Raw genomic sequence first — 24,326 nt, 5'->3', positions numbered from 1 at the left:
GGTCCGGCCAAACACGCCCTAAATGTTTCAATAGTGGTCACTAAATCCTCACTGTTTCATCTCCCATGGCCTATTTGAGTTTTTGATCTTCCTCATTTTTTTAGCATGTCATAAAATGAACTCATAAAACGGATGGATAGTTTGGATTTATCACAAACGTTACAGTGGGCCCCACCCATAATCATGCAGTGTTGACAATAATGACATAGACCAATCACGGTGCAGGAAAGCAGGATTTTCCAGCTTGCAAGCCTAGGATCCGGATTTACTTGGGCAAGGATTTCCTTGGAAATACAAGGGGGATTTTCAGAAAATGTTATAACAAATAGAAATGGGGGATAATATGAAAATAACCCATTTTTCTTTTGTTAGAAAAGCGAAGCGAGGAAGATGGAGGAGACGAGACGAGAGATGGAGATGAGAGCCAATGTAGACATCGAAAGGGGCGAAGACGTAACACCCCTAATCCTTCCCCTCGCTTTCTCTCTCTCCGATTCCTTCCTTCCCTCTCATTGCTCTGCCTGCTTCCACCCTCTCAACCCCCGAATTCCCCTAAATACTCCCAACAATCCCATCTTTCAATCACCCTCTCTCCACTCCTGCGATTCCCATTGCAAGGCCTCCGTCCGTTACTGCTCTAGAGAATGCTTCCACGCCGACTCCCACCTTCACCTGTCCAGCGGCGAGTGCCGCCTCTTTCTCTCCCTCCAATCACGGCCCGCCACGTGGCAGCGTGACGACAGCTCCCAGCTCCGCATGGCTCTTCGCCTCCTCCTCTCCTTGGAAGGATCGTCTCCCGCAGCGAGAAGAATCGGTGGGTTAATGACTAATCGTGAGAAATTCGAGGGAGATGCCGAGATTTTGGAGAGGATTCGAGATGGAGGGAGGATGATGGCTCTCGCCAGAGGACGCTTGGGCCCAGGAGAAGAGATGAGAAATCCAATGGAGGAATCGGTCCTGTGCCAGGTGCTAACGAATGCCGTGGAAGTGCAGGTTAACGAAGGGCGCGCTGTCGGAACTGCCATTTACGGGCCTTGTTTCTCTTGGTTCAATCACAGCTGCGTGCCTAATGCTTGTTACAGCTTCTCCCTCACAGGGTCTGACGAGTCGGACTCGAGCGGCGCGGGTTTTCTGGTTTCCGCCCACGGTGAAGAAGCTACGGTAAGAAATATGAGAAAAACTTTGATACCCTGGCATTGTGTGATGGATGATACGCAGGCAATTAAGAATGGATGCGGATTGCCTACTTACTCTTTCAGTAGCTATTGGACGGTGCTTAATGGGCCCACCATGATGTGTGTGTTTTATACATGCTGTCTATCCATTTTTACAGATCATTTTAGGACCTGGACCCAAAAAATGAGGGGCGCAGTTTGGTTGGATCACTAACCGTGGGGCCCACTGTGATGTATGTGCCTTACATCCACACTATACCGTCCATCCATTTTGAAAGCTCATTTTAGGGCATGATCCAAAAAACGAAGCAGATCCAAATCTTAGGTGGACCATACCACAGGAAATAATCACGATTGAATCCCCACCATTAAAAACTTCATGGGGGCCACCAGAATGTTTATTTGCCATCCAACCTGCTGACAAAGTTACAAAGACCTAGATGAAGAGACCACACAAATATCAGCCTGATCCAAAACTTTCGTTGCCCACAAGAACTTTGTAACGGTCGATTTCCACTATTTCCTATACTATGGTCCACCTAAGATTTGGATTTGTTTCATTTTTGGGATGATGCCCTAAAATGAGTGTTTCAAAATGGATGGATGCCATGGATATAAGGCACATACATCACAGTGGGCCCCATGGTCAGGGATCACACCCACCTCAGTGGATCTAGGGATCCTCTGAAGCTGTGTCCAAAAATGAGGCTGATCAAATCTCATGCGAACCACACCAGTGGTGATTGAGCGCCCACCATTAAAAACTTCTTGTGGGCCACAAAATTTTTGGATGAAGCAGATATTTGTGTTTTCCCCTCATCCAGGTTTGTGTGACCTAATATATAGGTTAGATGCAAATAAACATTACAGTGGGCCCTAGGAAGTTTTTAATAGCACGCATTCAATTACCACTGTTTTCTTGTGGTGTGGTCCGCTTGAGATTTGGATCCATCTCATTTTGGTTTCATGCCCTAAAATGATCTGGAAAAATAGATGGATAGCGTGGATAAAATACATACATTATAGTGGGGCCCAGAGCACTGTCCAATAGTGATGTAGAGTGGGTTACGGACACTTTCATGACCAAGATGGACCAAAGAAGACCCAATCAAAGGAGGAAGTCATCGAGACCGTCAGAACCTTAAAACAAGCATATCTCGCAAACCGGAATGAGTTACTTGACGTACCATATATGATTTTGGGGTAGGACGAGCTATTTTAGCCAACCAACCCGGCTATGCCGAGTTGCCCACGCTGAATTTGCGAGATTCCATCATATCGACGGTCAAATTCCATGTTTATTTCCGTTTTTACTAATTTTAGTAAATTTTCGTTTGATTATAACTCTTCATCCGTTGGGCTTTAGGAGTTGTGTCCAACATGAAAAGTGCTTAGAATAATTAGGAGAATAACATGGTTAAGCCACATAGGACACTTACTATAAAAAGTAAATTTACTATTTATAGTAAGTTACGAATTTTAGGGAGTTTTAGTTATAGTTTAATTGCTAAACTTATTCCAAGTCTTGGTATCCCTATTTAAAGGGTTGTAGACTCATTTATTTGATCAATCAATATTCAACAAGTTTCTTTCATATATCTTAGAATTATTTCTATTTTTCCTCGTGGATTCGAGAAGTCTCTGTGAGGAGTCCAAAGAAGCACCGTTTATTCGGAGTAGTTATCTTTGAGGAAGACGGTGATCGACCTCATCATGTTCATCCCTGCGTCAAGTAACCACCTTGCAATTGACAACGTCAGTAGGCAATCCATGACGCTTGGGATACAAGTAGTCAAATTAAACAGTCCAAGTTATGATATCCAGTTTAGATGTATCATGAACCAAAATTAAGCTAATTTGATTATCTAACTACCAGGTTGATGCAAATTTAGTGGACAGTTAAAAATGGGAAAAAAAAATCCAATGGTTTTATTTCCACGAACAAGTGTCCAAGAATTAGAGGTTGGGATTGTTCAATGAATTTGTTCTTGCTCAACCAATTTGTCCTTGCATGGTGGGATGAACATAGTCGGTTTTACTTGAGTTATTATATGCATGTCCAATATTTGGGTGGCTGCATATCAAGCGTCATACGAATCCTTGGTGTCATATAACTCTTCAAGAAATATATGCTTAGTTCCGGGAATTGATATTGACACCCTCCCTGGCTAATAAATACACCCTTTTTTTTCTTCTTTTATAAGAAGTGCTATAATGTTGTACGAGATGCAGACAGGGTGGGTGTAAACAGTGGCCTATGTAGTTATTTATGGGCTTTGCTATAGTCCCCACGTTGATAGGAAGCTTTCAATCACTCATGGGAGACCCAATCGTCATTTGGGGCAGTCCATTTAATAGTACTATTGGGAGCAAGCCATGGTGCAATATTCACGATGATCGGATGATCAAAACCATTTGAATTGTGCCAATTTGTTATAATTGGCCACTTTTTATGAGCTATAGATCACATGGTTAGAATCATTGAACCAAAGTGCTACTCCGGAATCATAAGCAATACACAGTGGGATCTATAGGGTAGATGGTTCAAGATGATGATTGGGCCTAGTTTGTTTATCCTCTCAATCTCAAGAGTCCATTTTCCATGCTATTGATTGGATGCTTAGGATCATCCGACCGGCGCTAATTTTGCATCAGGCTTGTTCCTAGTTGTATGAAAGAATGGATGGTGCAAATTGATGATTGGGTGTCCCAAGTGTCATTCGAAAGGTTTGAGGACGTTGCTAATGTCCCCAAGATGGTGGGGATGTTGGTAAAGCCCTTTATTTTTTGGTGGGGGAAGGCCCTAATATAATTCACCACCATTTTTTAAGCAATGGTGTCTTGTCCATGGCATAAGTGCCAAGCCTGCATGTCAAGCATATCACGAGAATCTCACCACACCAATTGCACTATTGTAGCCATGCAATTTGTGGCTATCAAATTGATGGTAAAAATAAAATTGCCATGGGTGCAAATCCAATGAGCAAGCCAGATGGTTAAGATCATTTGATCAGTGGGTCCACAATTTTATTGGTTTGCTTAACGTATGCACATGTACTTTGGATGACACACTGCAACCCAAACAAATGATGTTTAACTATCACAATTCTCTATACCATTTTATTTTAGTTTCTTTTTGTGTATGTTTATTGAGATTTTTTTATGTTACTGTTGTTGGTTGCAGCGGGAGAAATGGATTTTTGATGAAAGAAAATTGAAATATGGTGAATTTGATTGTCCTTTTATATTTTTACTCAATGGAGTTGATAGGTTTCATACTTCTATTGTATGAATGCTTGGATTTAGTTGATTTTTCACTTGATCATGGCATTTTCTTTCTTTTGGTTTCGTTTCTTGTTTTCTAGTGCAGGTTTATGCAAAAACGGTCCAAGAATCATTGTACGAAGCATTAAGCCGATTAAGAAAGGTGAGGAGGTGTGTGTCACATACATAGACTTGTTGCAACCTAAGGTATGATGTCTTTTACTATCAAATATATATGTGCATAATATTTTATTTTGCAATCCAGAAATTCAAGATAGTTGGACATGAATAGAGAGTGAAGAAAAGGGTGACACATGGAACACCAAAGTCATCCAAATGGATTGATTCTGGTCCTCTGAATCTTTTCCATTTTATTATAACCATCCACTTTTTTACAAGCCATAGATCATGTGCTTAGCATCATCTAACCAAAATGCATCCTTGGAATCGAAGGCAATCTGTGTTGGGGTCTATTGAGTAGCTGTTTCAGGACGATGATTGGACCTTTTTTTAGTTTGATCTTGATTGTCCACTTTTCATGCTTTTTGTCGAATTGTTAGGAAAATCCAATCTGTGTGATTTTGCACCATCACATGGCGAATTCACTTTGTCGATATGAATGAATGGCAATCCAATGCGATGATTGGTTGTCTCCCTCCCCTCAACACACGTACACATAATTTTTAATGCTCTTTATTGGATGGTTAAGATCATGATGGGGACATAAGAGGACTTGCTCGGGTGTCCCAGAGACGGAGACGACCACCCACATCAGCGCAACTTTCTTTGTGAATGGGAGACGAGTTCCAGATGGGGCCCATTGGGCCATTTTGAGGACCCCACATGCATTGGAGAGCATGAGTCCATGTGCCGTGCCTGCCCTTTTGACATCCAAGAAGGATGGCACGTGGTGTATGTCTGTGGATAGCAGGGCCATCAATAAGATTACCGTCAAGTATCGGTTTCATATACTGAATCTTGACGATATGTTGAACATAATGGCCAATGCCACAATTTTCTCCAAAATAGACCTCAAGAGTGGGTATCACCAGATCCATTTTCGCCTAGGTGATGAGTGGAAAACGGTCTTCAAGACGAAGGATGGGGTGTACAAGTGGCTAGTCATGCCTTTTGGGCTGACTAATGCCCCAAGTACATTTATGCAGGTGATGACCAGGTGTTGAGATCCTCCATGGGGAAGTTCATAGTTGTATACTTTGACGACATCATTATTTATAGCATAACTAAGGAACAATACCTCCACAATATGAGGCAAGTGTGTGGGGATCCTTAAGGCAGAGAAGTTATATGCCAACCTCAAGAAGTGTTTTTTTTTTTTTTTTTGTCTAGCAGTGTCATCTTTTTATGTTTTATCATGTCATCTGAGGGCATGTCTGCAGATCCTAAGAAAGTTAAGCCCATAGTCAGTTTGCCTGAGCCGCGTAATATTCATGAAGTGCGTAGCTTCCACGGCTTAGCCACCTTTTATAGACAGTTCATTAGTGGGTTTAGTTCTATCATGGCTCCTATTACTGATTGTATTAAAAAAGGAGAGTTCCAATGGACTAAAGCAGCCTCTAGGGCGTTCAAGGAGATTAAGGTCAAGATGACTGAAGCTCCCGTCATGCGACTTCCAGATTTTTCCGAGGCTTTTGAGGTTGCTTGTGATGCGTCTGGTGTAGGTATAGGTGGAGTGCTTAGTTAGGGTGGGCACCTTGTCGCTTTCTTTAGCGAAAAACCGAATGAATTGAAACAAAAGTATTTTACCTATGACAAGGAATTCTATGCAGTAGTGCAGTTTTTGCGCCATTGGTGACATTATTTATTACCATAGGAGTTTGTCTTATTTTTTGACTATAAAGCTTTGCGCTATCTCAACTCGCAAAAGAAGTTGAAACCAAGGCATGCCAAGTGGGTTCAATTTCTCAAAGAGTACAATTTTGTGTTGAAGCACAAGGCCGGGGTTGAGAATAAACCTAGCGATGCATTGACTTGTAGGGTTGCATTACTCCACTCCATGAGTGTCGAAGTAATTGGGTTTGAGTGTTTAAAGGAAGATTATCTAAGTTGCCCAAATTTCAGAGAGGCGTATGTATTGTTGTTAGATGGTCAGCTTAGGAGTAGTAGTGAGATTGTCCTGGTCAGTGAGTTTTTGTTTAGAGGTGATAGATTGTGTATACCTCATATGTCCCTTTGTGACTTTCTTATCTGGGAGCTTCATGTTGGAGGGATAGTTGGTCATTTTGGGCATGACAAGACTATTGCCCTTGTAGAGGAATGTTTTTATTGGCTAAGTCTCAAGCGAGACGTGGCTAACATTATAGGGCAATGTAGGACTTGTCAGTTGGCAAAGCAAAGCAAACAGAACACAGGTTTTATATACACCTTTACCAATCCCTCACGTCCCATGAGGTTGATATTAGCATGGATTTCGTGCTTGGGCTCCTCGAGACGATTAAAAAGCACGATTCCATTTTTTGTAGTTGTGGACCATTTTTTGAAAATGCCTCACTTTCTCCCATGTTCTAAAACGTCTGATGCCACTAACGTGGCGAAGATATTCTTTGGGGAGAGTTCGTCTACATGGTTTGCTGAAGATTTTTTGTCAAATTGAGATGTGTGGTTTATGAGTTATTTTTGAAAAACTCTATGGCTCATGATGGGGACTAAGTTACAATTCTCTTTGGCATACCATCCTTGGATTGATGGTCAGACAGAGGTTGTCAATCGAAGCTTATGGAATTTGTTACGATGTCTGGTGGGAGACCATATTAGGACTTGGGATGCAGTTTTGCCCATAGTCGAGTTTGCATACAACAATTCCATCAATAGGTCCACAGGAATGAGTCCATTTGAGATAGTAGGTACAAGCCTAGAACGCATATAGATCTCATACCCATGTCCGTTTCACATAGGCCATCTGAGTCCGCAGACGCATTTGTACGACATATTCATGATTTGCATAATGAGATCAAGAAGCACATTAATGCTTGTAATCAGCATTATAAAATCTCTAAAGATTCACATCGTAGGTTTAAGGAGTTTCAGGTGGGTGACTACGTCATAGTCCGCATTAGGCCTAAACGATTCCCATAGGGAACCATGAGGAAATTGCATGCCCGTAGTGCAGGTCCATATACATTTTTTACAAGAGTGGGCCCCAATGCGTATGTGGTGGATCTTCCATCTGACATGGGCATTAGTGCAACATTCAACGTGGAGGACCTTGTACCTTGTAATGGACCCACACATCTATCTTCTATCCCTCTTGTAAACCTTTCTCCTACCCCAGATGATGGTGACCTTGATCCCGTCCCCAGCCCATGGCCTTTACCAGACTTTACTTCCCACCCACTGCCTTATCTTCCAGCATTACTTGGTTGGAAAGAAGAGATCGAGGATGTTCTAGACCACCAAGCGGTATCTACCCGCCATGGAGGATATCAAAAATACCTTGTGGAGTAGAAGAATAGGCCGGATTCAAATAACGCTTGACTTACAGAGACAGAATTCCAGCACATTGATCCTGACCTCCTCGAGCGTTATCACAACTTTATTTTGCTAGTGGTAAATTCTTCTCAATCGGGGAGAATTGATGGGGACATCAAATGACCTACTCGGGTGTACCAGAGACGGAGACAACCACCCACATCAGCGTAACTTTCTTTATAGATGGGAGACGAATTCTAGATGGGGCCCGCCGGACCATTTTGAAGATCCCACATACATTGGATGTGCATTAGGAAGACCCCACTTTGGGATGATGCATGTGGGCTACTTAGGAGATCATTTTAGTCATATGATTTTTATTTCATGTCGATTTGATCATTGGATCTTGTCAATCAGGCCATCGGGTGGCTAGATCTTCCAGATCTGGGCCCCTTGGACTCTGATCTTGTTTTCTTTATGTTTTTTGTTATTTTAGAATTTATTTGATGGTTGATATTGATAATAAATGTTTTAGTTTTCTTATTTTGCATAACGGGCCATTTCATTTAAGTGAGTGACATAGTTGTAATTATTCAGAAACTTTAATTATAGAAGCACATGGGGGGTGGAGGTCCAATCCTAGTGGTGTTATTGAGAAAGAAAAAAAGAGAGAAGATCTATTGGGTGAAGGAATTTTTCCCATGTTTTAGGGTTTGTGAGAAACCCTCTCTTCCAATTGAATTGTAGAAGGGTAGAAGCTTGTTTGGTGGGGGATTCCCCAAGGTGCATCCTTCTTATTTTTTTTCTTCAAAAGGTATTCTTCTTCTTCTCTTGTGTTTCTCCTTTCCCTTCCATCACAACCTTCTAAACCCATCAAAACCCTACCCAATCCTCCCTCTCTTTCTTCTCCTTTACCTAGACACATGTGGACTCACACGTGCGCACACACATACGTCCGTACGGGCAGCCACGTGTGGGCCCCCGTTTGGGGTTTTCCCTCTTTGATATTCCTCCAAAACTTCCTAATTTCTAGATCCTTGGAATCTCTAAAAAAACCCCAATCCTTAATCTCTATCCATGAACCCAAAACCCTAATGAAAATATGAATTTTTATGAAACTTTCCCCAAATCAGAATTTTGTTAGCATCATCATTTATTCACGTGGTTATTGCACTACTCACGCTAGATTGGAAGTCCCTACTTCCAAGTGGGCCACTCTTAAATTATTTTATATTTTCGTGCACCGCATATGTGATAACCTAGGACTTTCGTGTTATAAATCTGAATTTTCGAATTTATTATGTGGTTATGTTTGATTTTACATGTTGATTGCTGAAATTAATGTGTAAATCGATCTCTCATCTTGCATCTTAGGGTAGTTTCCATCATCCTACATCAGATCACTTGCTGCGATTTTGCAGTGTCCTGGCAGATTGCTGGTGGTGGTATGGAATGAATGGGTAGTTAGATTCAATGATTGGTTGTCCTGTCTGTTAGCATTCCCAACTGGTTGCACATATTCTCTTTCTAATCCTTCCCTACTGCCTTCTTCTTTTGCAACCACAACCTTCCCAAAGTAACCCTGGAGACATTCAAACTTTTGCCACAGACTATGGAAGTTTAGAAAGGAATGATAATAAATAGGGAGCATATTGGATCAATGTCGTTGTCATACTCAATGAAAGAGCTTCATTTCCATCTGGTGAGCTTTTTCCGAATCTTTAACAATCACTGCTAATGCCAGACCAAGTGCTGAATTGGTGACTTACAACCTTATACCCATGAATTTGTGTGAACAACAAGCTCTTGTGATCTATAGCTACATCGATGATCCCTCCTTCATAGTAATGTACCCAAAGCCCCAACATTGCCTCCAAGCATTGCAAGATGAACTTCATATTAACAATTTGCTCCTTTGAAGCATCAGACAAAACTGATGTTCATTAGCAAATTGGAGATGAGAATTGGGAAATGCGATTCCTTAATAATGATTTACAGAACCCATTAGTCTGGGAATAGTTTGCTAGTGCAATAAATAAGAAAGACAACTCATCACCTTGGAAAATGCCTCTCCAGGTCTTGAAATAACCAGCTGGAGATCCATTAATGAAAATCAAGGAAGACACAATAGAGATACATTCCGCAGTACATCCATCTCCAGCTTCCTTTCAACCCCATCTTCTTAAGCATACGGGATAATTCCCACTCAACATGGTCATAAATCCTCTTCATGTCAATCTTTCAAAGGAGGCCTGGAACATCGGTCAACTTTTTATAATGAATATACTCATTTTCAAGAAAACCACAATCATAGATTTGTCTTCCCACGAGCTTCTTGGAAAGGTGAAATGTCACATGGCATCACTTTTGTTAAGCAGTCACTAACATTTTTAGTATTTTTATAAACACTCTCCACTACGCTAATAGGTCAAGAATCTATAACCTCCACTATGGTCCCCCATTTAAGTAACGAGAATTAAGAAAGTGACATTTGGGCTCATGTTCAACTTGCCTTTGTTGAAGAATTCATAGAAGATCTCCATGGTATCATCTTTCACAACATACCAATTAGAGCTGTACACGAGTTGAACCGAGTCGAGCTTGGCCCAGCTCGGCTCGACTCGGCCAGCAAGCTACCCCAGCTTGAACTCAGCTCGGTTCTCGAGCATGGTTGGGTAGCTCGGCTCGGTTCGGTCAACAGCTTGGGCCAATTTGAGCTGAGTTCAAGCTTTCGAGCTCGAGCTTCCGAGTCGAGTTCGAGTTTGATATATTGAGTTTGAGTCGAGTTTGAATTCGATTTCAAATTCGAGTTTGAAGTTGAACATAACATTAAAATACATAAAATGCATAAAATACAATTATAATTTATTATAATTACATTGTTCACAAATTACAACTAATAACCTCCATAGGAGTGCCTTCTTGTTCCTGGCATATAATTATAAGCTCTTGCATCATCGTCCAATCCATTCGAACTACTATCCAATTTTTCATATATATATATTGGTTCACCTCTTCTAAATCAGAAGATGTAGAGAGGTTTCCTTCATGTTCTTTTATAGTTTGAATTAGATTTTTAAAACTTTTTTTATGTGAAGATTTGTACATAGTACCCAACGCCTTATAAAATTCACCGAGACGGGCGAGAAACAACTATTGATTGCTCTAGCAGAGAGGTCGATCAATCAACCTACCTTCGGTCGATGTCGATTGATTGAGCATTGTATCGAGAATACTCTGAATTTTTGGCTAAACTCTCTGGACTATTTTTGCCACTTTCGATCGATCGAAAGTGCAGTGTTCAATCGATTGATAATAGAATGGATTTTCGAATGTGCTTGCTGGACGTTTTTTAGCATGTTCGATTGATCGAGAATTGAAGTTCGGTTGATCGAAGATAGTTCGATTGCTCTCGATCGATCGATAACATTGATTGACGGTGGCGGTGAGCGAAAGTTTGCGATTTTCCAAAGTCGGTGCAAAAATGGGGCTTCTTTAACAATTTAAAGGGTATATTTCTACATTCTTAAGAATCAATCTAGGGTTTGGGAGAGAGTGGAGGCGGAGCTTCGGCGGCGTCGCTCTTCTTCCCCGATCTTCCGTTTCTAGTTTTTATTTTTTATTTTTTATTTTAAAGATAGTTATGTCTAGCTAATCTCTTAGCTAAGGCTAAGGGGTGAAGCTTGTAGTTAGTTTCAATGTTCTAGTTTGTTGATTCATACTTTGGATTGCATGATGATTATTTAATTGAATTAGATTTGAAGTCTACTTTATAAGCTTTTGAGTTGTTTATTTCTGGATCCGTTGTGAACTCCGGTTACCTCGGATGCTTTGAAGTTGTTATTGCTTGGCTTGATTTGAGAAGGAATTGATCTGTAAAATTCCTTGATTTATTGTAGACTTTGGGAACAATAGATGTTTTGAATTCCCTGCGATCAATTACCGTGTGCTTCATGAGAGAATTGTTCAATCAAATTCATACCTTGTTGGATCTTTGTAAATGGATCAACGGTTTTATCTTCCGACTAGATCGAATTGAAATTTGATTCTAGTTGAGTTATCGAAGTGAATCGATGAACTAGACATTGTGATTGCTGGAAGTGGATCCCTGGATCCTTAGTTGCTTTTATCTATTGTTTTTACCCTAATTAATCCATTGGAATCCTTTATCTTAAGCTTAATTTTAGACTAGCTTTAGTTGTGTTCTTCATAGTTCTTGTGGATCGACCTAGGTCTCACTGAGTTATTACTACATCACGACCCTACACTTGGGGTTGCCTAACAAGTTTTTGGAGTTTCCTTTGGAAAATTATTCGATTTGTGTTGAAAATTTGAAAATTTTGTTTTGGGCTGATTTTTTGGAAAAAAAAACATTTTAAGAAGATATTTTGTCTATTCATGTTGAATTGAAGAAATCTGAATGATAGAATGATAAGGTACTTAGCTATGTGGAAAATCGAAGTATAGAAATTGGTATATAGGTAGAAATCCATTTGAGTTCTTTTTCTGTAATTCTATAATGGATGTTTTAAACATTGTCGAACCATGAATTTCACAATTTACATTGGATTTACATTGATAAGTGATGAAGTTTGATACTTGAAGTGATAACTTGATAATTGCTTAAGAGTGTAAAGGAACCAAGCCCAATGAACCTTGACTATGTTGAAGAAGAAAAAGAAAAGAAAAGAAGAATACGTAAAAAAGGGCTACCTATTGTTTACAAAAAAGGAGAATGAAAAGAGATTGTCCTTGAAAAGAAGACAAAGAAAGAATGATATGTGGACAATAAAAAGAAGAATAAAAAGAAGTATTGAAAAGATTAAGAGAATAGTGTGAAAGCCGTCGATGTGGACAAAATTTGGAAAGGATGGTAATGAAGGTTGATTCCATGCTTTGGTTGATCTTCTCACTTATAAGTTATTGTTGGTGTTATCAGTGTGCAACTACGATTAATAAGTTAGGGCACACAATTAGATCGATGATGTTTTGGTAATTCACAACTATGATTAATAAGTTAGAGCATATAACTAGATCGACGATGTTTTGCTAATTGGCAAGCCTCACAATTTATTGGAGTCACATTTGACAAAGTAAGAACTAATTTCTTAAGAGACTAAGGAACGATGACCGAATTAAGCATGCCATTGTAGAGGAGTGATGTTGCTCACACTGAGAGCTGCCCCAACTCTTTTTGGTTCAAGGTAGTAGAGACCTCCCAACTCACACCTCACCAATCATCTCCTTTGTTTTGGGTCCTGAAATACATAGTGAGAAGGAAAAACGGTCATAGAACAGTTTAAATGCTTGGTCAATCGACTCAGAGAGAGTAAACTAAGAGAACACTTGGGTGCATAAAGGATAGAGTGCAAAATCATGTTTGTACCAGGTGAGATTGAAAAGGAGAGCTATCAATGTCCTAGGGAGGGGGGTGAATAGGACAATGCCAAATAATTGAAATAAATGCTGAATATATAAAGGATACAAAAATCTCAATTGTCTTGAGTATTGAAACCTTGATTCTAAATGATTCGTAGGACAACCTTCACCCAAAATATTAGGCAGGATAACCTTATTTCATGAATGTCATTAAAATCAAAATTTCAAACTAGCAAGAGAATACGAAATGATTACAACATTCACCACAAGAATGAAAATACATAACATTCACCATCAAAAGAATAAAGCATTCACTAAAAGGCACAAAGAATTATAGTGGTTCGAACAACCACACCTACTCCACTCCCAAAATTACAACCCTTGTAATTTTGGCTTTCACTATAACAAGGTTTTCACAGGTTCACCTTAACAACCTAATACAGTTCCTTGTGATTTTCACGGGTTATCACAATAAAAGCTCCTTTTGTGATTTTGACGGGCTATCACAAATAAAAACCCCTGAGATTTTCACAGGCTATCTCAGACAAACATAAAATGAAATAAAGTAGTAAAATACTTATCTTCAAATGTAGAGTCGAAGACGCAGTAGAAGCTTGTAGCAGAAGAACTTCTTTCTTGAATGTAGATGAAAGCAGTATTCACTCAAAAGAAAAACTATAGGGTTCTATAAATTTTTAGAAATGAAAAACCCAAATGCTACTTGATTCAATTCTCTTTAGATCTCAAATGAAGTATAGAATACTCTTTAAAATAAGATTGAAATGATCTTGAGAAAAAAGGAATTGAATAAGTTAAAAATTAAATTATAAATACCACGCTATTAACTTGTCGAGGACTTGAGCTTCTATCTTTCTTGCAGAAGGTTCAGAGTGATTTTTCGTTGTTATTTAGAATGAGAGAATGCCTCTTTTTATAGCCAAAGATATTGGAAATTCGGCTAGCCTAAGACTGGCTTCGTTTGGCCGGATTCTACTGGATTCGTTCCAACGGCTATTGGATCGCGCGGGATAAGATTTATTTAAATTCGGCTGGTCCGAGGTATAATTCGGTTGGCCAAATTTGCCAATCGGCTGGCCGAATTCCCGCTAAAATCAAAAGTTTACATTGCTGGAATTTGACTCAAACTCACTCAGGTTAGCCAAATTTCAAGCTTAGGCTAGCCGAACCAAATCTTAGGTTGGTCGAATTTTCAACAGAATTTTTTATTTTGCCCGGGCTTGAAGTTAGGCTGGCCGAAGTTCAGAGTAAAAACACTATTAAAACCCAAGTTTAATGACTTTTTGAAAGATCCTAACCTAGGGTCTTTCTAGGGTTATAACACCTGTGTTTTTAGCAAATATATGGGACAACTTGTCTTGAACTTTGACTTGATCTTGTCTTGAAATTGGGCAACGATTAATTGAGAAGATACGCTAATCTTGAGCTGATCATAAGCCGATCTTGAGCTGATCTTCAGTCATGTAGAGTAGTTGTGATTCTGTTGTGATTCCAAACTTGCAATCTGACTTTAAGCACTTTTGTCTTACGAAATTTGACAATCCATGTGTGTTAAGCATAAAAGCACTTACAGAGATGACCCCTTTCACAATGACAGTGGACAAGGAACCATTTGCAAGAGAAACAGGAGGGCAATATATACATTTATCAACTGATGTGATGAAAGTTTACTTGTCATATGGTTGGTGGCTCCTGAATCAATCACCCAAGGGGATGAACCAAAGGATGTGGCTAAAGCATTACCTGTGTCGAAAAGAGAGAGGAGCAAGGAGTAGACTCATCAGTCGTGCTTCTAATGAGAAGCTTCTCGAGATCAGCAAGAGATATCACCATAGAGTCATCTTTCTGTGCCTGAAGAATTTCCTCTAGTAGCGGAAGAGTTGCTTGTTTACACTACTGGACTGACATGTGGTGATGGATGGGCCCTACTTTTCCAAAGTAAATCCAAACATTTGTGGATTGTGTGATGGCCGATGGGTCTTCTTACAGTATACATTGAAGCGTTGCTCCACACTTGATTGCCTGCGACCCCTTCCTCCTGTACAACCACCATGCCAATTGGCACGACTACCACAACTATTGTGGCCCCCGCTAGAAATAAGGGCTGCATTCTCACTAGATGTAGGAGGCAAACACATCGGACAATGCTAGAACACATTCACTCCCAAGAATCTATGCTTTAATTGGGTCGAGATATGGGTGAACTGTAACAAGGAAGATGGCCACTCTGATTTATTCTCTCTCAATGTTGATGGTCAACAGACGGAGTTTCCATTAATCAAACAGCCCCCTAAATTGTGCGCAATATTCACGAAGGTTTTCTCCCTATCTCATTGCCTGGATTTATTTGACAATATCAAACAAGTGCTGCATGTTACGTTTGAGTAAAGCTGTTGCAAGGTATCCCAAAACTCCTTAGCATTCTGACTATACATCACATTATGATATACATTTTCTTCCATACTGTGGAAGAGCCAACCCATGACCTGACAGTCATCTTCCTTCTAATAGGGCAGGTGTCAGTTTCTTCTGAGGGTCCAACCTTGATGTTTCAATCTTCCTCTTGGACGTGAGGAAGATTCGTACTGTACGGGGCCCATGGAGAATAGTTGTCAACACCTTGCAATTTAATGGAGGCAATTTGCTGATTGTCTGTTCTAGTCTCAGATTTGTAGTCCATAATCTCGAAGCCTCAAAGAATAAGAATAAGAAACACAAAGAGGGCAGTGACTGGCAATACAGGCCATAGTCGAACAACCAATCCAACTCGGATCAGCAGCAGCTGCTGATCACAGCATAATCCCAACAGAGAACGCAATGTCTGGCAGCCACAGAAAATAGAAAACACATCCAAACGAGGAAACACACAGCATGTCCAGCAACATACAATGGCGATAGATTAAAAAAACAGGAAGAAGAAGAAGGAAAAAAAAGAAGAGAGGAAGCTGACGAGTGTCAACAACAACACGTTCAACGTTCAGCGTTCAGCGTCTGGAAACATAGGAAAATTGCAGCACATGTTCAGTGTTCAGTGTCCGGCAACACAAGGGGAAAACGATCTACTCACCAAGAAGGGTTTGATGATGATGATGAAGGTTCTATAGCAGCAGGATCAGCAGAGAACAGATTTGCAGCAGTGAAAAGCAAAAGGGCACATTCAACACACAACAATGGCTCCATAAATTAAGAACGATAAAAATACCCCAGATCAATGGCTCATCTGGCTGCTGAACTCAACAGAGCAAACAAACAAATGAGAGGGCAAATCGTTTTCACTGCATTGCATGATCCCACACAGAACCCAACTGGTTCTGAAACGTAGAGAGAGAAGATCATGTGCGCCCAATCAAAACGGCAATCTGATCAGAATGTCCCACTGGTGGCGTTCCTTGTAGATCTGGTTGAACAAAGGCATGCATGAGAGAGACGATGGTATGAAGAAGGAAGAGGAGAAGTGAGAGGGACGTTCTAGGGTTTCTAGAACATCCTCTCCTTACTAAAAACAGAAAAAATGATACAAGGGGCAGACCCAACTTGTCCATATGGGCTCAAGCCTAGAAACATCCAATAACATCGAATAACACCCAATAACACACACATGCCCTTTCAACAGATGGGTACACGACGAAAGAAGATCAAATGGAGCTGGAAAAAAGCAACATTAAATACTGTTGGAAGAAAGAAAGGAGAGAAAAAGTATACATGGAAATAGCAAGATCTTTTTTTGCAAAAGTGTAAATTTATTGGTAAAAAGTCATTTTTTTTTTTTGCAATAATGTGTAAATCTATTGCGAGGTTTAGTCATGGACTAAAGCTACTTTCTTATCTTGAGATGTGGAATACCTTTTTGACGATGTTGGTAGAAAATGTTGAGGGGATGCTTGCAAAATATAATAAAGAATGGGAGAGGGTGCATGATTATGTTTGACGGTTGGATGGATGGAAGGAACCGTTCAATTACTAATTTTCTAGTGGATACTCCACCTGGCATGATGTTTTTAAAGTGTTGATACATTGGGTATTGTTAAGAATGCTGACAATTTGTGCCTGCTAGATTCAATTGTACAAGAAGTTGTAGAAGAAAATGTTATACAAGTGATTGCTGATAATGCAAGCTCATACATGAAGGTCGGAAAACACTTGTTGGACAGAAAAAAAAACTTGTTTTAAGCCTCGTGTGCGTAACTTGCATCAATTTGATGCTGCAGGATTTAGGAAAAAGGAAAGTTGAGGCACATGCAATCAAGAAGGCGAGTAGTAGCCAAATTCATCTATGCACATGGAATAGTTTTGAATATGAAGTGTAAATTTACATGGGGAAAAGAGTTGAATTGACCTTCAGTTATAAGATTTGCTACATGTTTTTTAACCAAGGTATGCCAAAACAGTTACATAATGGCCGTAACGGTAATGATTGTAACTGCTACATGTTATGGGGCTGAAACGGCCGTTACAGAAAAATAGTCCGTAACAGCCCCCTTAAGTTCTTAACAGGCCGAAACAGGTTTTTTTTTTTTTTTTTTTTTTTAAAAGAAAAAAGAAAAAAGAAAAAGAGAGGCTATAACAGCCCACATTATAATGGTAATGGTGGTGGCCATTATGGTCACTGTCACTATTACCGAATACCTTGTTTTTAACACTAGGAAGTATTTTACAGAAAAAAAGTGGCCATCAGAAGCATGTTTGCATCAAAAGAATGGGAGAACTGGAAAAAAAATTCCAGAAAACTGAATAATTATACAGGATCTACTTTAAGTAACATGTCAGGATTATTTAGCTACTTTTAAGGTTCATGATATCATCTTTGCAAGAAGTTTTGGCAATCTGTTGTGTATGCATGTAAAATTGCATAACCACTTGTCAAGGTTTTACACTTGGCTGATGGTGATTACACCCATGCAATGTGGTATATTTATGAGGCCATGGACCAGACTAAGGAAGAGATTGTCCAAAACTTTGGACAAGCAAAGAACATATATGAGCCCAATTGGAATATGATGAAAGATGGAATTGCCTGCTTCATCATCCTTTGCATGCTGCCGCATACTACCTAAATTCTCGATTCCAATATGATGATTTATTCAAGATGGACTTGGAAATCAAGAATAGATAGTATGACTGCCTTGATAGGATGGTAATGACTACTGAAGAAAGGATCCTCATCGATGAGCAGTTGGACTTCTTCAGAAATTCCAAGGGGCTCTTTTCAAGAAATACAGCTTTCTTAACATGGAATGCAAAACAACTAGGTAACTTGATTTCCTTAGTTTTAGATCAAGCTTCAATTTAACCACAATGTCTCCTTCAAATATGAAGAACTAGATATATGTTGTTTGCCTTTGTTGTTTATTAGTTGTTTGATGAACAAGTGAAAGAAAAAACAATAGATTAGCAATTGACTCATTTCTTAGAATCCATAATGTTTTGAAATAAGCTTTTACGGATGTATGTCTTACATTGAGTTCTGATTTTCGTTGTTTGTACTTTCTAGCCAAAGCATCAATTTAATTTAGTAAACTTTTCCATCAAAGTGAGACACCCGTCTATTCATTCAGGATACGTAACTTCCACATGTTTGCATTTGTATTTACAGGCAGTGAGGCACGCAGAATTGTGGTTGAAGTATTGTTTTGTTTGTTGTTGCTATCGATGTACTGCATCACCACCGACATATGTGGATCTGGTTTTAGAAGTAAGAATCTAACTAAAGAGATAACAATGATCTATTTGCATGCATGTTGCATCCATGGTTTCAAGAAATATATATTACCCAATTGCTTCGCATATTCTTTTGCTCCTACTCGTAGATGATATGCACATCTCTCTTATCACATCATTTTTTTTGCAAGTAAGAAATAAAAGAAAAGGTGGTTTTTCATAAAGAAACAGTTTCTTGTGTGAACATATATTTCTCAGCAATGCAGTGGTGCATTGTTGCATGCAGGTATTAAACTTGCGACTGAAAATTCACCGACTTGTTGATTCTCCCTTTTACTTGAATTGATGGGCTTGTAAAAGAGCTCAAATTTTCAAGACTGAATAATTCCTTACAATGTAGATCAATATCTCTGAAAATTCTCTGGGAAATTACAATAACCAAAAAAATAGGGATCAACTGTTAATTCTGGAAAATTAAGTCCTGATATTGCTCTTCTGTAGAAGATTTTCATCAATTGCTGACCTGGATGTATCTGAATAATAGTACAATAAAAGACTGAACATTTTATGTACTTGATGAAAATGGTAAAATGCCCTGGATGTTTGACAGGCTTAAGTAATTTCAGGTTCTTAAGAGCCGTGAACCATAATATTCAATGTGCATCTTACTTCAATTGTTCTGTCAGCCCATGATCATGGAAAACGTGGATTGTTATGTCCACTTCCCTTGTGAGCTACAAAATATTTAAGATAGAATTGAATACTACCAAAAACTGTGTATGGGAATCAATTGTGCCAAACACATCAAAGTGTGTGCTGTGCATGGAGGAGAGAGCCAGATGAGGTTGTCCAAGAGACGAGATAATCAATGGTTGCAGCAAGATCGTCTTAGTTGTGTTGGTTTTCCTGTTGAATTTGGTTTCCTTGTTGTTTTCGATACATTGGATCAATAATTCATGAGAGTAGAGAAAGTGGGAAGGATGTTGCCTATAGAATTCAAGGTGGGTGGAAATGGAGATGTCTCTAGATTTTTATGTGATCATCCTGTACCACTCAAACTGAAAGTGAAATTTTACAGGATAGATATAAGACCAGACATGCTTTTACAGGATAAAATATTGGGGCAGTTAAGGAACAACTTCATAGGATGAGTAGCAAAAATGAGGATGTTGAGATGGATGAGTGGCAAGATGAGGAAGGACAAAAATATAAATGAATGCATTTGGGGAGCTTATGAGTAATACAAATAGGTGATAAGATGAGGGAAAGTAGCACTAATGCATTTGATGGTTTGGTCATGTGCAATGGAGGCCAAGAACCGCACTAGTCATAAGGAGTGAGTTGGTACAAGTTGAAGGTTCTAAAAGGGCAAGGGGAAGGCCAAAAGGACATGGATGGAGGTAGTAAGAAAAGACTTAATGACCTATGGTCTAACTGAAAGTATGACCCTTGATAGTGGAATGGTGGAACAGGATTCTTGTAGCTGACCCCAATTAATCGGGATAAGGCTTCAGTGATGTTGATGTTGTTGTTGTGAAGTGGTTGGATTGTGTACCTAAAAATTTCTTTAAAACTATAAAAATGCTACAATTCATTTCAGGTTAGAATGGAACCACAGCCTCCCAAGAAGTCATTACTGCATGAGTATGAAGATAATGTGTGGCCTATGTAAACATGCAGTGTGTACAGTTGGACAGGATTTTCAGGCACGGTGGGGAGGGCCTGAATTTCTGGCTCGATTCGGACATTGGCATTTATAAAACTAGCCGAGAGTAAGCCTGAGCCCACCCAGCCCATCCATCGAACCTATCCCTGAAGAGGACAGCTTATACCTCTCTACTATTAAACTGTCCATGTCGAAGTTTTTATCATGTTGATTTTGTTACCTAATCTCATTCATGCAGTAAAGCTGGCCATGTCCATGTCTTTGCTCCGATGCTTTAACACTTAAAATTGCATGCTTATTTTTAGTCTTAGCTCTGATGTACAATAGATGCTACAGTTTAGGGTGTATTTGGTTGCACCAAATATCATGAAACTTTGTACCAAAGTATACTGATTAATCATGCAATTTCATGATATTTGGTGCAATCAGATGCCCGTATTAAAATTTTTAACTGAAGTATTTCCTAATGGTGATATCAACATTGACTATATTTGTCTGTTTCTAGGGAAATGTTGCTAACTTCCACTCTTCCGCAAGTGTGGATCACAGCTTTTACAGGGATGAGGTATATGAAGAGCTAAATGATTGCCTATATCAGGCCATTGATGACGTGTCATCTGGGAATCCCAAGGCTTGCTGTGAAAGGCTTGAAATCATGCTTGCTGAAGGCTTCCGAAATCAACAGTTGTGGCCTGGGGAAAATTTGCAGCCAAATTCCAAGCTGCATCCCTTGCATCACCTGTCTCTTAATGCTTTCATAACACTAGCGTCTGCCTACAGGATCCGCGCAGATAGCTTCTTGGCACCTGATTTGGCTAAGGATAATCAGCTGAAAGCTTTCGAGTTGAGCAGGGCTGCCGCCGCATATTCGGTGTTGCTTGCTGCTGTGACCCACCATTTATTCCTGTCAGAGGCTTCCTTGATTGCACCTGCTGCCCATTTTTGGGTTAGTGCCGGGGAGTCCTTATTGGGTCTGGTTAGAAGCCCAACATGGAGTCCATTTGCTAAAAATAGGTCAATGTTAGACCTTTCAGATCTGCTTAGTTGGAGAAATGGCAAGTGCTTGCTGCTAAAAGAACCACAAATTGGTTTGGTTTGTGGCCGTTCACGAATGCAAACTGAAGGTTCCAAGTCATGGGGTGAGTTTGATGAGATTTGCCAAGGATTTCTTGATTGTGTCACGAGAATTTCAGTGGAGGTATGGCCTTTCTTGATTTGTGGCCTTGATTACTTGAAAGATATCAAGGATCCTGTCGATTTCAGGTGGCTAGTAGGATTAATGAGTACACACACCTTGGGGGAAGCCCAGGTTGTTGCAAGATGTCCGGCTGAGAGATGTATTGAAGAGGTTGAAGAGAGGATGCGTTTGTTAGAGCTTGCTGCTCATTGCTTTCTCTTTGGTGGATTTCTATCAGGCATATGCTACGGTCCTTGTGGCTATTTGTCTGTATTTGTTAGAAACCTCTTGCAATATCTCGGACAGTGCCTTTTGGAATCTGATGCCATGTCCTCTGATTCTGAAAAAGAAAATGACCTGAGCAGCATCTAATCTCTTACGAAACGGATACGCAGGATGGAGTGCTCTGCTACTATGGCTTCTAACAAAACCACTTTTTTGGAAAATTAACAGCTGAGTTTAAACAGTTTTAACTTCTCAAGTCATAATATTTAATTGACAGAAAGAAATCCACTCTCCACAACCCTTGCGGGCTCTTAGGGCATTTTTGTTGGGAAGGAGCCATTTGTACATTCTCATGGTCATGAAGCCATAGACTGAGTTTCAGACAGGAGAAATGATCACACCACGTTATATGTTTAACTTTCTTTCCAGCAAAATTGTCACTTAGGTTGAACATCCAAGTGCCTAAAAGGTGCATCTGATAATAAAGATCACTTGGGATGGAAGCCAGGATTGTGCGCTCATCATCAGCCTGGCTAATCTTTTCAAATCAATGGACTGGCAGGTTTGGCTCAACACAAGGGATCTTTACATTGCAGACCACTTTTTCCTTGGCTCAGATGTTTCTTTGCAAGTGACATGCTTATGTCAATGTAAGTGTTTTATGTGTTAATTCATTTGTATTTATCATTGGCTTACCAAATAAAAAAATATGTTCAATCACAATATCCAAGTTAGGATTCGGCTTTCTAGGGCACATCCTAACAATTTCCAGCTGCCCTAAAGCCAATAGCCCCTGCATACAATCCAATGTTCCCCACGTTGGTCAAACACTTTTGTAAGACCCTTGGCTATAGGATCATGGTAATTTATTATACGAACTCACCGCCATGCCACATTTCACTCAAGATGATATTTTTGTTGGATGTGCCTTTCACCTTTATGATTTCTTGGGTCCTTTGCCTTAGATACCATGTGTTTGGCTTGTTGGTACATGTGTATGGTGCCAAGTATGCTAGAGCTTTTAATAGGTTGATCCTAATTGAACGCGTATGACCCCAAGCATTGAGATAGATAATGGGACCGTGAGTGGTTGTATATGACTGAGAACTGAGGTGGTTTAGTCGTCTATTCAACCACTTGTAAATGGAAACGTGCGATTTGTGAAGAGGATGGTTCGTCCTTTTAATGAGTTCCTTTTGCTTTCAGTTGTGTTGGAGAACAAAACATGAAACAGATGCATGAGATATCTTGTTGTGTGACTCCACAACAGAGATGAGTTGCATGACCGTATAACAAATCAAAAGTTGCCAGATTATTGGCTTGGGGGCAAACTGACCAAATTGGACAGAAGACTTGTTGTGTGACCACACAACAGAGGTATGATGCGCGGCCGCACAATAGCACTATGTTGTGTGATTTTGGCAGTTCGCACATGTGGTGGCATATAAATACCTTATTCCCATCTCATTTGATTATTCATAAGTGAGGAGCTCTAAAGAGATCAAAGGAATCTTCGAGAGTATTCAAAAGTTTAGAGTTGCAGCATTTAGGTATCTTGCTGTACAACACGGGAGAAGTGAAGAGAAGGGAGAGGATGCACAGAGCAAAGCTGAAGAACCTACCTGTTACACGATAGCGCAACAGGACTGTTTGCGCGGCCACACAATAGGATCTTTCAATATGTTCGATGATCATGCAGTTCTACATACTCATGTGGAATTCGATCCCCTATGCATTTATTCCTTGCATATTGGTGTGAAGAAAGGGTTTTGAGCCCACATAACTAATTTGTCATTGTGACGGACGCCATACAAGTCGAGATGTTGTCGAAATTATCATTAAACTATTTTTCATAGTATCAATTAAGATGTACTTTGTTTTAGAATCAAGGGCAATGCGAGGGATGTGACAAGAATTCAGATTAATCAAATAAAATGATGATATTTGTTATTCGATTTTTCTTTGTTCTTATTGAATGTGAACATTCTAATCCTCGATACTTGTTTCTCTAGTTGAAACAATATAGCGACTCTGTTGGGGATCAAATCCATAATCTCTATGATGAAGAAAATCAAGCAGATAGAATGCCATGCGATAATGCCTTGCTAGCTGGTAAAGTGACTTATGATGTTGTGAGCCACTTGATGAGGATCCTTGCTCGGGTAAGCATATATGACGTGTTGCGTTTATCTAAGGACTTTCAACAAATGTTGATTCAGGCACTGTTAGATGATGCGTTGTGAGGAAAGCACTACTCGTTGAAATGGAAAGTACAAAGGTAGAAAAAGATTGTATAGTACGAGGTGTTACGTCCAAAGAAATGAAGGCGGCTGAC

At 39.8% G+C, this 24,326-nt stretch overlaps 1 protein-coding gene across 2 annotated transcripts; it reads left to right on the top strand.

The window, feature by feature from the left end:
* Positions 1–278: 278 nt before the first annotated feature.
* LOC131234329 (protein SET DOMAIN GROUP 41) lies at positions 279–22,714 on the top strand. Of its 2 annotated transcripts, XM_058231131.1 has the most exons (5): positions 280–1,161; positions 4,360–4,399; positions 4,546–4,646; positions 18,859–18,957; positions 21,095–22,714. In XM_058231131.1, the coding sequence occupies exons 1-5, from the start codon at positions 391–393 to the stop codon at positions 22,136–22,138; spliced, it is 2,055 nt and encodes a 684-aa protein (XP_058087114.1). In that variant the 5' UTR covers positions 280–390; the 3' UTR covers positions 22,139–22,714. The 2 variants fall into 2 exon arrangements, with proteins under 2 accessions (XP_058087115.1, XP_058087114.1); XM_058231132.1 differs by lacking the exon at positions 18,859–18,957 and having other exon boundaries at positions 279–1,161.
* The last annotated feature ends 1,612 nt before the right edge of the window (positions 22,715–24,326 follow it).

The sequence above is a fragment of the Magnolia sinica genome, chromosome 19 (assembly GCF_029962835.1).
Source record: "Magnolia sinica isolate HGM2019 chromosome 19, MsV1, whole genome shotgun sequence".
NCBI classification, from domain to species: Eukaryota; Viridiplantae; Streptophyta; class Magnoliopsida; order Magnoliales; family Magnoliaceae; genus Magnolia; species Magnolia sinica.
Note: the sequence above shows the minus strand (reverse complement) of the source record. Positions and strands in the feature narration are given on the sequence as shown.

Coding starts and splice junctions, on each gene's coding strand:
- LOC131234329 (XM_058231131.1), top strand. CDS start 391: ATGGAGGAGACGAGACGAGAGATGGAGATGAGAGCCAATGTAGACATC. Junction 4,400..4,545: donor TGAAAGAAAATTGAAATATG/GTGAATTTGATT, acceptor TTTCTAGTGCAG/GTTTATGCAAAAACGGTCCA. Junction 18,958..21,094: donor ATGTGGATCTGGTTTTAGAA/GTAAGAATCTAA, acceptor GTCTGTTTCTAG/GGAAATGTTGCTAACTTCCA.